The 14,307-nt window shown below is 38.5% G+C and overlaps 1 protein-coding gene across 19 annotated transcripts in view; it reads left to right on the top strand.

Moving 5' to 3' along the window:
• The window catches only part of PTPRK (protein tyrosine phosphatase, receptor type K), a 388,760-nt gene that overhangs the window by 299,847 nt on the left and 74,606 nt on the right, over positions 1 to 14,307 (top strand). For all 19 annotated transcript variants that reach the window (XM_017739562.1, XM_017739558.1, XM_017739564.1 and 16 more), the window contains exons 9-11: positions 4,213 to 4,322; positions 5,540 to 5,741; positions 8,623 to 8,728. In XM_017739562.1, the coding sequence (XP_017595051.1) occupies positions 4,213 to 4,322; positions 5,540 to 5,741; positions 8,623 to 8,728 (418 nt within the window). The remainder of the gene's footprint in view (positions 1 to 4,212; positions 4,323 to 5,539; positions 5,742 to 8,622; positions 8,729 to 14,307) is intronic.

The raw sequence follows: 14,307 nt of genomic DNA, 5'->3' as shown, positions 1-14,307 counted from the left end.
GGGAGCTGAGAAGTCAGCAAAAATGTGCTGTGGTGAGTGGTGGATCTTCTGGAGCTGCTCACACAAGCCTGAAGAAAGCCTTTGCTGTCTGTGAGGAGTTCTCCAAAAGCTATTATCAACACAAGGATGACATTTACCTGGCTAGTTTTCACCCAAGTCCTTGCTAAATATCATACAAGGGTGTACTGGGTCTGGCTCAGAAGGAGCTCATTTTCCCTCAGCAGCCCTCACGGTGCTGTGCTTTGCATTGGTACTCAGAAAGGTGCTGATAACACCCCAGTGCTATGGCTACTGCTCTGGAACTGCATCAGCGCTGGCTCTCAACATTCTCCCCCCAGCAAGAGACTGGTGGTGGGCAAGATCCTGGGAAGGGACACAGCCGGGCCAGTTGACCCAAATTTACCAAAGGGATATTCCATGCCATATGACATCAGCTCAGATGTAAAAGCTAAGGGAGGGAGAAGGAATGGGGGGCAATTCTTTTACAATTTTTTGCCTTCTGGAGCAACCCCTGCATACGCTGGAGCCCTGCTTCTCTGGAAGTGGCTGAACATTGCCCACTCATGGGAATTAAAAATTAAATTTTCCCCTTTGCTTATGCACATGCAAACTTTTGGGGTTTTTTGTTTTTCTTTTTGCCTCTTTAGTAATCTGCCTTATCTCAGCCCACTAATTGTTTTCCATCTTATTTTATCTCCTCTGCCCTGCTGGGAAGGGGAGAGAGCAGCTTGGTGAGCACCTTGGCATACAGCCAAAGTCAACCCACTACAAAAGGGAAGGCTCTTGACACTGTTTTGGAAAGGTGAAGTTTAAGATATTGCTGAAGTCCTTAGTGTCTTGCTGGGAGTCACAGGAAATAGGCAGCGGTGGCTGCCTCCATGGAGAAATGATGTTTGAGTCCTCTGGGTAGTGTTACCAACAGGCTGCCTTGCTGTTGTTCTGTTACCTTGCTGTTGTTCTTTTGGTGGTGTTTTTTTGTTTGTTTAGGGATTTTTTTTGCTAATTTTAGCCTTTTAAAAATTTCTGTTTGTAACAAATACTGAAGAACAAAGACACAAAAGAGCAAATGAGGATGTTAAGGTATTATTTTGACTAACCTGAAGATATTCTGTTCTTTAAGCAAATTCTCTTAATCCTGCTTTTCTCTTTCTTCACTCTCTTTACCCTTTTGGTAAAACAGTGCAACTGAGACATTTTTACTGTGGCTGAACTGGAAAATGGAAAGGAAAAAATAACTTCAGACCATCAAAATGTGTCCTTCAAACTAATATTAATTTATATTCCTTTTTCTGGGCACTTGAACTTTTATTTGTTTCTTTGCTTTAATTCCAGTTGAGTTGTCAAATTATTTAAGTTAATCCCAACATTCATTTTTATGAATTTGTGGGAGTGGATGAAGTTTGTGGGAATTACTGTTCTCTTTCTCTAAATGCTTGTTGTCTTTTTCTTTCTGACTCTTTTGAACTGGGATTCCAAGCAAGCTGCTCATTGCTGTGCTAGCTTCTGTTCTTGTGCCCTTCCCATGCCAGGGGGAAGAGAAGCATGAAACTAACTTGGATCACATAATTCCAGTCACTTTAACATTGCTACTGCTGCCTTAAGCATCAAATTTTATATTGCAGGAGAAGAAAACAGTCATGGAATGAGATGAGCCTAGACACTTCTCCCACCTTGGTATTTAAACAAAAGGTGTAGGAGGATTTATGCAACCCTCAAATGCAGAGCCCTGCACCCAGTTTCAACTGAATATGAAGCATTTCTTTTTAAAGGCACCATACAAAAAGCATTTTGCATGTTTTTGAGCAATCGTGTCTGTTTTCTTTTTACCTCACATACTTTGATGTGGTTTAATGTCAAATTTCATACACTGTGTACATGCCCTGGTGAATATCCATGTCCTTTCCCAGACACAGATGTACATGCACACACACAAAAATGTGCATGCATCGTCCAAGGAAAATTTCATGTGCAGCAGGGTATATTCATACCTCTTTTGAGATCAGGGAAATACTGTAGGGCATTCCCATGAAAAATGAAGTGTTGCCTACAGGAAGTCTCTCAATGACACAAACAGCACAGAGGGGCTGTCATTGCATGTCAGCCTTCATCCACTGCCTGGTCTGTCCCTGAAGAAAAGCACCAGCCTGTGATTTTAGTTAACTTCTCCTAAGCCTTCATATGACAATTAGATGAAAGGGTTATGTGAAGCTCTCACCTATTTACTTCTGGGCTTTTTTGACGTCATGAATTTATTATTAATGTGCCAAATTGTGTTGTGTCAAGGGTCAGATCATCATTTATAGCTTGCGTGTAGACTGAAATAAATTCCACTGATGGGAGAGACCACTCACTCTTGCCTGCTGCTAGCACAGACCTGGTGCTTCCTTTGATCCATCGGATTTTAATTTATTTTTGCTCTTCGTAAAACTTCAGTCTGCTTTGATAATGAATATCCAAGGAGTGTCATGCATAAGGCTCACTGAAAGTTGCACTGAAGAAAATGGGCTTATTAGAAAGAGACAGAAATATATGTCAATATATTACATAGAAATAACATTTTTGATTGAAAGACTGTAAATCTGAACAACTTTGTCTCTTTGAGGAGGGAAGGTGTTTCTTTGGGTTCAGAGTTTTTCTAGGCGGTCACTTAACCTCACCCCCTTCTTTCAAAATGTGTGTGTTCAAATCTAGGTGAGCTGCTCTGATAAAAAGGAATTGTATATGTAGGCAAAAGTATCTTGTAAGCTGTAATGGAAGATAACTAAGTGCTTCTGGCTGGTGTTGATGGGATTACCAGGTGCTGTGAATCACTTCAGGCAAAGAGGCCTGAGGTGACATTTCAGACTTGTTATTACACCAGGGATATTGGCTCCATTTGAAATAAGAAAGTAGGGTCATCTTAGTGAGGTTTAGTTCAAAGCTTTGAAAACATCTCTTATTGGAAGGAATTGAAGTGAGCAGTCTTGATCCTTCTGCACATGAGAAGGTCAAAGGCTGAAAGAAATGGCAGCTGAGCTGGTGTGTTTCCGCATGTTCAGCCCTCCCTTTTAAATAAGGATTTATTTTAAAACAACAGATCATAAGAAGATGTGATTTAGAGCTATTTTGTTAAAAATTTCTCTCATTTGACACTGTCTGTGCCATAATTATGCCTCCCCTGATGGGGGAGAATTTTAGAGTCTTTGCCAGGAGTCCAAGAGACGAACGGGAGCTTCAGCCTTCTCTGCTTTCAGATAGTTGTTTATTAAGTCTTATCAGAGAAATAGGGCCACTAATGTGACCCAGACATAGCACAGAGCAGAGAATGGAGGAGAATGCCAAATAATCAAGATTACACAGCCTTTTTAAAGGTAAATTAACCAACGGTCACTAAAAGCGTACATTATTTTTACTTTTCCACCAATGTATAAGAAATCATCTAGTCACATAGACTGGAACTGCGGAATTCTTTATCCAATCATCCCAAACTACTTCTACTGCAGAATATGGAGTAGCAGAAGAAGAAGAAGGTCTAGAGAACAACAACAATCCTCCATTTTGAAGTTTTTTCCTTTTATCTATTTACTATATTAACAAACCCAAATCCTCTAAATTTTTCACCCTGTGACAATCTTTCATAATATTCCATCACCTAGTTCACACCAGTGTAGATTCTAATTCTTCCCAGAGGGCAGGCAATTTTCTCCAAGGATGAAGGTCAAAACCAGTGTTGTTCAGGGGGGTAGAACCCTTCAAAACAGGCAGAGAAATATTCTCTGCACTCTGGGTTCCCACACTCTCCTTTGGAAGAAGCTGTATAACAGAGGCTCTTCCTTGCCTTTGATTTTTCCTTTTAAAAGAATTTTAGAACCATGTAGTCCTTGTCCTAAGATACGCTTATTACAGAGTTCAGTGATGTTCCCTGAAGTTGTAATCTAGCTTGAACTGTTTCCCCTGGCTATACTATGAGACAATTTGACTTTGCATGGAGTTTTGAAAACCGTATGTGTGGATAACGTTAACGTTTCAACTTCGTGCTCTCTCTGCACTGCAAATGACAAAATAGACTTTGAAGTGCTTTTTCACACACTCTACCATTGCCTTTTGCATGCAAATGAATTCTAATAAAAATAGACCCATGCTCACTTTTGGTTTTAATAGCATGTTCTGTCATCTCTTTAGTTTTTCTGTCTCTTGAATTTCCTATTTTTAAAACTTTCATTTTGTTTGTAGTGCCAGGCCCTATACCTGCCAAATCAGTGAAAGGAACTCCTTTTGAAGATAAGATCTTCCTCAACTGGAAGGAACCTGTGGATCCAAATGGCATCATTACTCAGTATGAGGTAATCATTAAACACCTAACTAGTATAGGATGGGGCTAGGGAGGTGCACCAAGAGTGACAGCGCGTGTTTATGCTCTGTAGGCAGCTATTCAATAGTATACTTCTTTCATTTACTGAATACATGATTTTCTGTAGTGATTAGATATTCAAAATTTGTAATTATGGTGCATATGGCTGTCCATCCCTGTCAAGTGGCTTTGCCACATAAGTGCCTTAAAAATCTTGTATTGTTGCTATACACCGTTCCAAAGCCATGACAGCCATGATCTGGAAAATTTTCTTCATTTGAAGAGAAGGTTACATGAAAAGTAAGATTGTTATTAAATTTGGAGCAATGTTTTTTAGCTTTGTTAGATCTTTAGATATCACCCTTAAAAGAAAACCTCCATACAAATTCTGTTTAAAGTGTATTTAATTTATGAGCCTTCTGGGGAGCTTCACAGGAGGTTAGCAGGTAACACCAGCTGATTCGAGCAACACATACCACACTTTCCAGCACTCCTCTTTTAAAGGAACAGAAGATAAAACTTTGTGTATTAGTGAAGTATAGGAAGGCAAAACAACGAATCAAACAAAACCCCTTAAAAATCTATTTATTTATTTATTTTTTGCTTACAAAATTTGCTAAATAGTGTGGGTTAAACCAGGCAGGCAGGCAGTTCAGCCCCACTCAGCCATTTGCTCACTTCCTCTCAGTGGAATGTATCAGTGAAATTTTCCATACATGAACTGATATGTAAAAGCAGTTGATGAATGGGATTAAAGCAGATAAATGCTTCCTTGATTTTTAATTGGAAACAGATGCAAAAGGCAGTGGATTAATAGGAGTAGTGGCTTTAGCTCTGAGAGAGCAGCTATAGAGAAAGCAAATTGTGAAGCTCAAAGTGTTCAATGGTGATTTTATAACCAGCAAGGGACCGTGTCATATAACAGTAATGATGAAGGATGCCTGCATAGCCTTTCAAATAAGGCAGAATCTTCAATAGCACACATCAAGCCCCCACTGGTTTAGTGCTGGACTTGGCATTGGTGGGTTAATTGTTGGAATCCATGATCTTAACGTTCTTTTCCAACCTAAATGATTCTGTGATTCTGTGGTATCCTCAAGACAGATGGGTAGCTAGAGGAGCATCTCTCTTTTGTTTACTTTCCAGCCAAGCTAACCTAAATCCCTTGTGACCAAACTTTTAAGAGTCACAAAAAAATTGTTTTCCCAGGTCAGCTATAGCAGTATACAGTCGTTTGATCCTGCAGTTCCAGTGGCAGGACCTCCACAAACAGTGTCGAAGCTGTGGAACAGCACACACCACGTCTTCTCCCACCTGCACCCTGGTACTACTTACCAGTTCTTCATACGTGCAAGCACTGTCAAAGGGTTTGGACCAGCAACTACGATCAATGTAACAACCAACATCTCAGGTAAAAGCAAACAACAGCATAAAGAAAAAACAGGGAAGGGGAGGGTGGAAATGTATTTTGAATATCCTTGTAAGACTTGAGAAATTGTGAAATGCTAAAGAAAACCCCCACAAAAAATCCTACCATGTTATGAAATTACGTTACTAAAAATGTTTTTGGGTGTATTCACCACAGGGAAGCATAAGTTCAGGGATAAATCCTTGCATGAGATGGAAATTGCACAGCTGTAGTTGATAACAGTTTTTTCTGTGTACTTTCATCCAAAGATTTTGAAGTGCTGTATAAACCTTAACTAATTGGGCCTTTCAACACTCATAGGTCACTAAGAACTGCATCTGTTTTGCAGGTCAGTAAAGTCAGGTGCAGAAAATTACTGACTTACTGAAGGTGACACCACTTAGCAACACACAGCTATAACAGAGTCAGGGTAGTTGGGACAAAGTGTGAATTTATTTTGCCAGATTCATATAAGTCTGCTTCCTTATGCCTTTATTCATTTATTGCAGTGCACCAGCTTCAACACTGTTGGTCTTAATAATGCACTGTAAACTCTAGAAGACAGTAATGCCAAATGAAGTGCTTTAGTACTTTTATAATTTCTTAAATTTCAGTGTTATTCTCAAAAAATAAGATAGTGGGTTATGCAGTTGATAGTGGAAGATAAGTCAATGCTACATTTAGAGAAACTCTTTTTTTTGTGACATGGTGACTTCAGAGCTTGGCAGAGATCAAAGAAGTCAGTCATTTAGAAATTTAAACATCACAAAGCAGGCTATTTTCCTTATATCTGTCATAATGTAACTCAGATTGTCCTGTAAAGAGAAGTTAATAATGTAGTGGAATGCACCTATGATTTTTGTGGGAAACTATTCACGTAGTCTCCTCACAATACATGAGAACACGCACATAAATCAAAATGGGACAAAATTCAAGGCAGAGCTCCTTGAATTATGTAGCAAGTGAAATGCTGTATTTGTCATAGCTAACTGGAGCAGTTTGTTGAATTCCACCCCAGCACGTAAGCACTAGCAGTCCTATCCCTATCCCTTTGAAACACCCAAACAATGCACCAAAAAACCCCAAATGATGTGTTCTGTTCTGTTTATGTAGCTATTAGGTTGTTTTGAAGTCTGATATTTTACTCAGGTTGTTTTAAGGTCCTTGCGTTTCTTCACAACCAATTCTAATACATAAATTTTCAGATATAATGGTGGTGTGGTACTTGCATACTTGTCTTCTAACCTCTTTGTAGAAGGGAAAGAAAAGAGGTGTGTATCTTGCTAGCATGTCTGGTATTTCAGTATTTTGAGGAAAAAAGTGCCTCAATGTGTTTGGATTATTTAGGACTACAACGAATTCAGGCTTCTTCAGGTATGCCCTCTTTTCCACACAGAAATTTTGGGAATTTTGTCCAGAATCCAGTATAGCACAACTTTCTAGACAGAGTATGGATCTGTTAGTTGGCAAGACATGGTTAATGCTAAGAAAGCTCAAAGGCAGGCTGTGACACTGCTTGTATCTGAACTCCAGCCTGTTCTCCTTTCTATCCTGCTTTACGCTGAGCTGTTTTCCAGTTTCACTCTGCATGACTGATACTTCATATGCAGCAATGCATGTTTCAGAAAATGCTAATTTTAGCTTACTGAGGAGTGAAATTATTCCTTTTAACTAAGCTTACAAGTGGTTACTCTGATTCTAGTGAACATGGTGTAAGCAGTAATTTTAAAATTAACATTAAATGAACATTAATTCTATCAAATAATATTTCCTGAAATAAGAGCAGGTTTTGTGTTCATCTAGGATCTAGGACTAATGAAGCAAGGCTTTTAATCTTTCAGAGCTCTTCTATCTATTGATATAGTATTGTTAAATTATTATGACTTAAATGATTGACATCCTGCTAGGAGACATTTTTTTGTGAAAGTTCATTTTGAAATATACAGGCTTCATTCATGATTTTGTAATGATACAGCCACGTACTTTAAAAAACCCCAAACATGCAGATAGTTTTCAAACTAGTGAAGAATTAACAATGATTAGAAATCTATCATTTTCTAATTCACAGAAAATCCTGTTTCTTTCCTTGCACCAGGGCTGAAATCAGCAATAGTATTACTGATGAGGACTGTAACAGGCAGCAGATTAAAGCTGGATGGTTGACATAATTGCCAACACTAGCCATCCCACCCACAACAAATATTGCTGCCATGAAGGCATGACAGTCTGACAGTCCTTCAGTGAAGCAGTTCCTGAACTACTTCTGGTTTTGACTTCCATTTTGTTTTTTCATAGCGGTTCTGAAGCTGATTAATGAGCAGCTTGGCCGCCCATTGATAGGAATGGGCATGGGAATAGACTCCCCGAACCAGTTCTAGTCCATACATGCATGTCTATATAAGTCCCAGTTTTCCTGGACGCTGGTTGGCATTAGCATTGTTTCCCATGACATTCAAGAGGAAATGTGAAAGGTTCTTAAACTGTTGGCGGAGGATGGTAGAAGTTGGGTCTTTGACATGATGACTGTAGTTATTTGAAGGGTAGAAAAATTGAGGCCAAAATGGTTTTTTTTGTAGTTTAGTGTTTTTTGTCAGTCACCTCCTCCCTCTATTTCTGTCCTTCTTGAATAAACCTGTTTTAAGTGTAGAGGTGTCATGATTTGATGGGAAGCAGTTAAGGATAGAGTTATCAATTGTTGATGAGGTCCCATTCATGCTGTAGTAACAGATTATGCCTGATTGGAGAAACTGTCTAAAAATACTCACATGGCTGATAATGACTGTGGTTTTGTTCTATACTCCAAACAGCCAAAACCTCATAAAAATTCCAAATGTTTTCACTGATTTGTTTCTTGTTCTTTTCCTTCCCTCTCAACATTAATCAGCTCCCACTTTACCAGACTATGAAGGAGTCGATGCATCTCTCAATGAAACTGCTACTACAATAACTGTACTCTTGAGACCTGCACAGGCCAAAGGTGCACCTATCAGGTAAAAATTAAAAAAATATATATTTTTAAAAAAATAAAATCAAGAAGAGTTTCTTTTTATAGTTGAATATTTGTTGTGTCACAATGCATAGAGCTGTTCATTTCTGAGTGATAGTAATTTTACACCACTATTGTTTTTCTTACCTACACCTAGCTTGTCAATAGACGTGTAACTAAAAAAATCTGGGTTTGGCAGGTTTTTTTTTTTAAAGGTAGTCATGACCTGAATCATTCAGCTACCTGACCTGTTTGATATAGGGTCCCCAGACCACCTTCTAGCCATTATAATTTCATTTTACTTTCTCACAGTGCCTCTGAAATATGACACTGAAAGGTGTTTGTGAGAAAGTAGATTTGAAAATAACACTTCCTCTCCAGTGCTTCAAAGTCAGCTACTCTATAGCATATGTGTATGATTGGAAAATTGGAAGCCGTGGGGAAATGGGAGAATAATAGTGATGAATACAAACTATTTGACCTTTTTCTTCTGAGAGTGCTTCTTACTAGGAATCATGTAGCAAGCCATTAAATTTTATTTGGCGTGTCCTCTAATCATATTAAAATGTTTCATTTATGTTAACTTTGAGGGGCCTTTCCATTTCTGCTCTCTGTTGAGAGATAATTTAATTTTATTTGCAAAGATTAGTCCACATCCTGCTCTTTACTTCTACTTGTTAGTGTAAAAATTTTATGATATTATTTGATTCCATTTGTGATTTACTGACGTGGCAGCATCAGCAATATTCAGGGGCAGGGTTGACTAATTGGGGGTTAATTAGCTGCTGAGCATCAGGAGGTTTTCATGCTATTACCCTTGTGACATTTTAGAGAAACAGGGGCTAATCATTCTGTGTTACATTAAGTCAGCTATCAAGGCTCAGCTGATGTTGAGTAACATGCCCAAATCCTAAAAGTAGAGGAAAATTAATTGTTTCCTAAGTCTATTTCCATTAAGGGGAATATAAGTTCTACATGAATGTAGTGGGGATGAGTCACATAACTATATGCATTTTTATGTGCTTATCATGTAGTCACTCTTATGATTTATATTATCAAGTTATTTATTTATATTCTGTCAGAGAAGAAAATCCGGATTCATCCCCTTTAAAGGAGGTTTTGATGTGTTATATTTAAAATTGTATTCCCATGGATCATTCATTTCTGAGAAATTGCCTTGGGGCAAACCTGGGATTTTTGTGGAACAGGACTGCTTTCAGTAAGGAACTTGGATTCTTAAAATCGAGGTTTTTTAAATTAATACCTTGGAAAACAGACTTGTGGTCTGAAAATGCTCTCAAATCTGAAGGTGCTTAAACTCACTTTCCTCTAGGGCTTTGTAGGTGCTTTTAAAGACTTTTAAGTGTCCTGGTGCTGGCCGTAATGAAAGCTGTCCTTGTTTGGGTAATGTGATACCTATTCTCTCATGTAATCCATGCAACATCCTTTCAGTCTTGTGTCTGGCCACCTGAGGGAGCTGAGGCAAATTCTTGTCCAGAGCATCCCTGCCGGACACCACTGGGATCTACTGATAGTGGTGCATATCTTCTTTACAGCAATTGCTCCGGGGCAATCCTGGGCTGACAGCAGCAGGGTTCCACCTTCAATCCCACCATGCAGCTTCAGGGTGTCAGTCTTGGGTCCTGGGTTTCTCTCCTGGGTGGGTGCTTCTTTTGTGAACTGGTAGCATGATGGGATGTGGCTGGAGAGTTACTCACGGGGCTAGAAAATTACCTAGATCAAGAAGTTCTGGTTTCTCTGCTCTGTACTTGTAGATGAGAACTTGCTGCAGAGTAAACCTGAAGCACACAAACTCACATATATTCCATCAGTTTTCCTCACAACATCCTCAGTTCAATGGCATGAGCTTGTCACTGTGGCCTATGAAGATGGCAGGAAGGATCTATGTGCTAAATGTTAATAGACAGTTTGATAGTCATAGTTTCATAGAGTATTAATCGCTGTTGTTTGACTGTGTTCTCAAAAAGCATACTTCTTTCTTCCTTTCTGTCATCCTCCCTCTCCACTTGAGTTAATTTCTAAAATCTAAGATATAACATCAAGTTTCTAACATCAAGAGGCCAAGGAAATAAGTCCTTTACCATAACTGGAGACTTGGGCTTTATTCTTAAAATCAACCAGGTGTTTTATTCCTTACTTGGAATGAGAAGCATTCTCTGGTGGAATGCAGAAGGAATGGTATTATTCCCTTTTCTGAAGGTATGCGTATTTCTGACGTATGCAGTCAGGTACTTTTCAGCAGCTTCTTAATAAGGAGATAAATGTAGCACACTCAAATTCTGAATTGATTCAATGCATTTGCTAAACTTTATGATATATTTCAGTGAAGCTTCACTCCATCCACACTGCAGTTTTGTTTCCTCTAGAAGCTGGCTTACTGCCACAATGAGTGTTACTAGGAAGGTGGGGAAAAAATGGATCACTGTGCCTGCAGCTGTGATGGAGTAGAAGGGACTCAGATGCTGTTATTTAGCCTGACCCTGAAGAATACAACTGGCTTTTTGAAAAGTTTTGTTTCTACCCAGTCCTGTAATCTCGGGATCTGTAGATGGTCATTTCATTTAATATCAGTAGGTTCATGTTTAAAATTTTTTTTAAAAAATAGGAAAAGAAAAAAGAAGTAAACGGAAAACAAGTTTAGTCTGATACTCTTTTGCTTTTACAAACAGAATTATGCTATGGTCAGATTTCCATCATAGCCTCCCCCTCAGCACAGCCACTCAGCAAACAGATTAACCTTATCATAACCTATGAGTGGTGTTTCTTTAAGACACTGCCTAGCTGCCCTAGTCACCACAGTTTAAACATGACTCTAATCATACCTTCCTTGTCAGGTTTTATTGTGCAATCTCTAGCATTCTTTATGGCCTCCTGAAGTTTTAAAACAAAATTACAAACTAGAAATGCAAAGGGAGACAAAGCTGGATGGCTCAGGCTCACTTTGAAGTGTGTATTGTTTCACCATTAATCTTGTGGATGAGATTCCAGTCAGTAGAATCAATGGTGCTTCGGTGATTCATTTGAAGATGTGATTTGTTGCTGTAGTTTTTCTGAAGGTTCCTAACTGAGTACCAGAAAAACAATTTTTTGTTTTCAAATCCTACTGCAGGTCAGGGTTACAAAGAGTGTGCATCAGAATCAGAGTAAATTTTTAATGATTAAATTTATTTTATTTGATTAAGTGCTTTTCTTGTACTTCCATGTGAAAAATTAGTTTGTTTTCATTTTGCAGCAAGATTAATTAAGGGGACCATGGCAGGGAGCAACTAAAACAATCATTGTCAATTAGAATTACAAGAGCTGGGGCTGAAACTTGGGCTCGTCAGTCAGTCTGGTGCTTGACAAAGGAGAGGAAGATGTGCCTCCACTGGACACATAGAAAGAAATGTCTAGCAGGTATTTAAAGTCTACTCAGAATAGGGCTGAAGTATGAACAACATTCACCACTGCCATATCTCTTTGGGAGCCTAAATTTTTAGGGAGGGATGAAAAGGAAGATCTTTTGTCAGAGACCTACACCTGTTTGCAATTGTCTTGGTCAATAGGGAGGTACTGTACAGGTTTTCTTAAATTACCAAAAAAAAAAAAAAAAAGATTTTGTCATGAAAAATAATTTCTTCATGGAAAATTTCAGCTGAGGAGTTCTTCAGCTGATGTATCTTCAAAATTTCTCTGCTTACCTGGCTGTCTCAGATAACTGTTTGGCCTTTATGATTCTGATGACTTATGTAGCAGGTTCTGAAATTTTTATTACTCTTCAGAATATCTCAGAATTTATTTTATTCATCAAGAAGAAGGAATATTGTCATCTAAGCTTCCCACTCCTCTATTTCCCTTTTTTAATCCTTCTCTGCTCTGTGGAAAGACTGGGAAAAAATGCTGTTATAGGAATTCCCCCAGCTTCTGTCACAAGAAAGCTCTTTCAATAACTGAATTCTCATCAGCACAAAAAAATGTATAGAAAACCTAAGATAATTGAAGCTAAGATTAGTTATATGTAAAGACACAAGGATAAGCAGCGTACATAGCTAAATTTTCACTAGTACCTGATACCAAAACATATTTGAAGCCAGTGAACACCCCACTTTTCAAGTTGCAAATTTAGCTTTGACTTGTTTCATCACATGTTACAGCAGGGTGTCCTTTCTGACCATTATTATGTGCACATAGAGTAACAGTGCTGCTCTGGAACCACTGCAGTGTTTAGTAAATGGGTTTAAACAGATGGTATCACAAAGGGCCCAGAGGTAAATGACTGTATTCCTCCATGTCTTGTTAGCCTATAATGTTGCATGAAAAATACTGTCAGATCCCCCTTCTAAAGAGGATAGGAAAATCTTTTATTTAAATGTACTTTGTGAAAACGCATCTAAAAAAATAATTTAAAATAAAGCTTTTTTGGAGACTTAAAACAGTTTCTGTTATTTGCTATTTTTTCTCTTGAGTAAGTGTAGATGACTACAATATGTATAGCTGTGTCCTATTTTCCACATATTGTATATTTTTGTACGTAGGGGTCCAAAAAGCATTTTTTGGAAGATATTTTATATAAATTAATTTATTTGAAAGTTTTTCAGAACTTTCAGATTTTATTGTGGTCTCACGCTTAAAATTTTTCTATACCTTTTACATCCTATTCAAAAATTACAGTGTTCTTTTAAAGAATGCTATAAAAAGAGACTTTTAAACAATGATTGTCATGCTGTTTGATTATTTGTTTTGATCTCCAAAGAGACTTGACCCTAAAAAAGGAGATGTGCCTTAAAATGAAGATACCCCATTTATGCCTTATTCTATAAAATCGATGGGGAAAGAGGGGTTGACATGGTAACTGTGGTGCGTCTCCTCTCGGGAGCTGTGTGACAAACCAGACTGTTCCAGGGCACCGTTGACTCTGTCACGTGCAGACATTGCACTCTCCTTCCTCTGTCCCTGCTGGCTCTCTCCTTTGAAGTTGCCAGGGTGTCACAGACAAGCTTCCTGCTCTTCTGTCACTTCTGAGAGCAGAATTTCTGTCTGTCCCCATCCACTGGCAGCTGATGAGAGAAGACGGCATAATTCAGGCAGCAGAGACGTGGTGTCTGTGTCCCAGTGCTCTCCAGTTGGTGTCTGGCCAATTCTGAAACGCTTTTTTACCCTGCCTGGGTCCAGGGTCAGCCCAGGGAGGGAATGAATGCCAGTAGTAATTTCTTATCTTGGGACATTATAAATAAAAATTTTAAAAATATTTTTTATCCTGTCAAGCTTTTAAAATATCAGTGCTTTTAGGAATTTTTGCTAGTACATTTGTTTTGAGGCATAAAGAAATATGCTGGATATACAGGGGTTTTGTGCAAGTGATTTGGTGGTACAGTCCTCATTAACTGGAGATGGTTGATATGTAGAGTTTACCACAGAAGGTGATGTATAACTGAGCTCAGTTCGTGGACAGTTTATGAGAAATAGATATCCCCAGATCTAACTTTTTTTTTTTTTTTTACATTCTTTTTTCTACCTGGAGTTTCAAAACTGACATGACTTTGTACATTCCTTTTGGACACATTGAAATGGAAGAAAGACGCA

Source organism: Corvus brachyrhynchos, unplaced genomic scaffold (genome assembly GCF_000691975.1).
Source record: "Corvus brachyrhynchos isolate BGI_N302 unplaced genomic scaffold, ASM69197v1 scaffold14, whole genome shotgun sequence".
Lineage (NCBI taxonomy): Eukaryota > Metazoa > Chordata > Aves > Passeriformes > Corvidae > Corvus > Corvus brachyrhynchos.
Note: the sequence above shows the minus strand (reverse complement) of the source record. Positions and strands in the feature narration are given on the sequence as shown.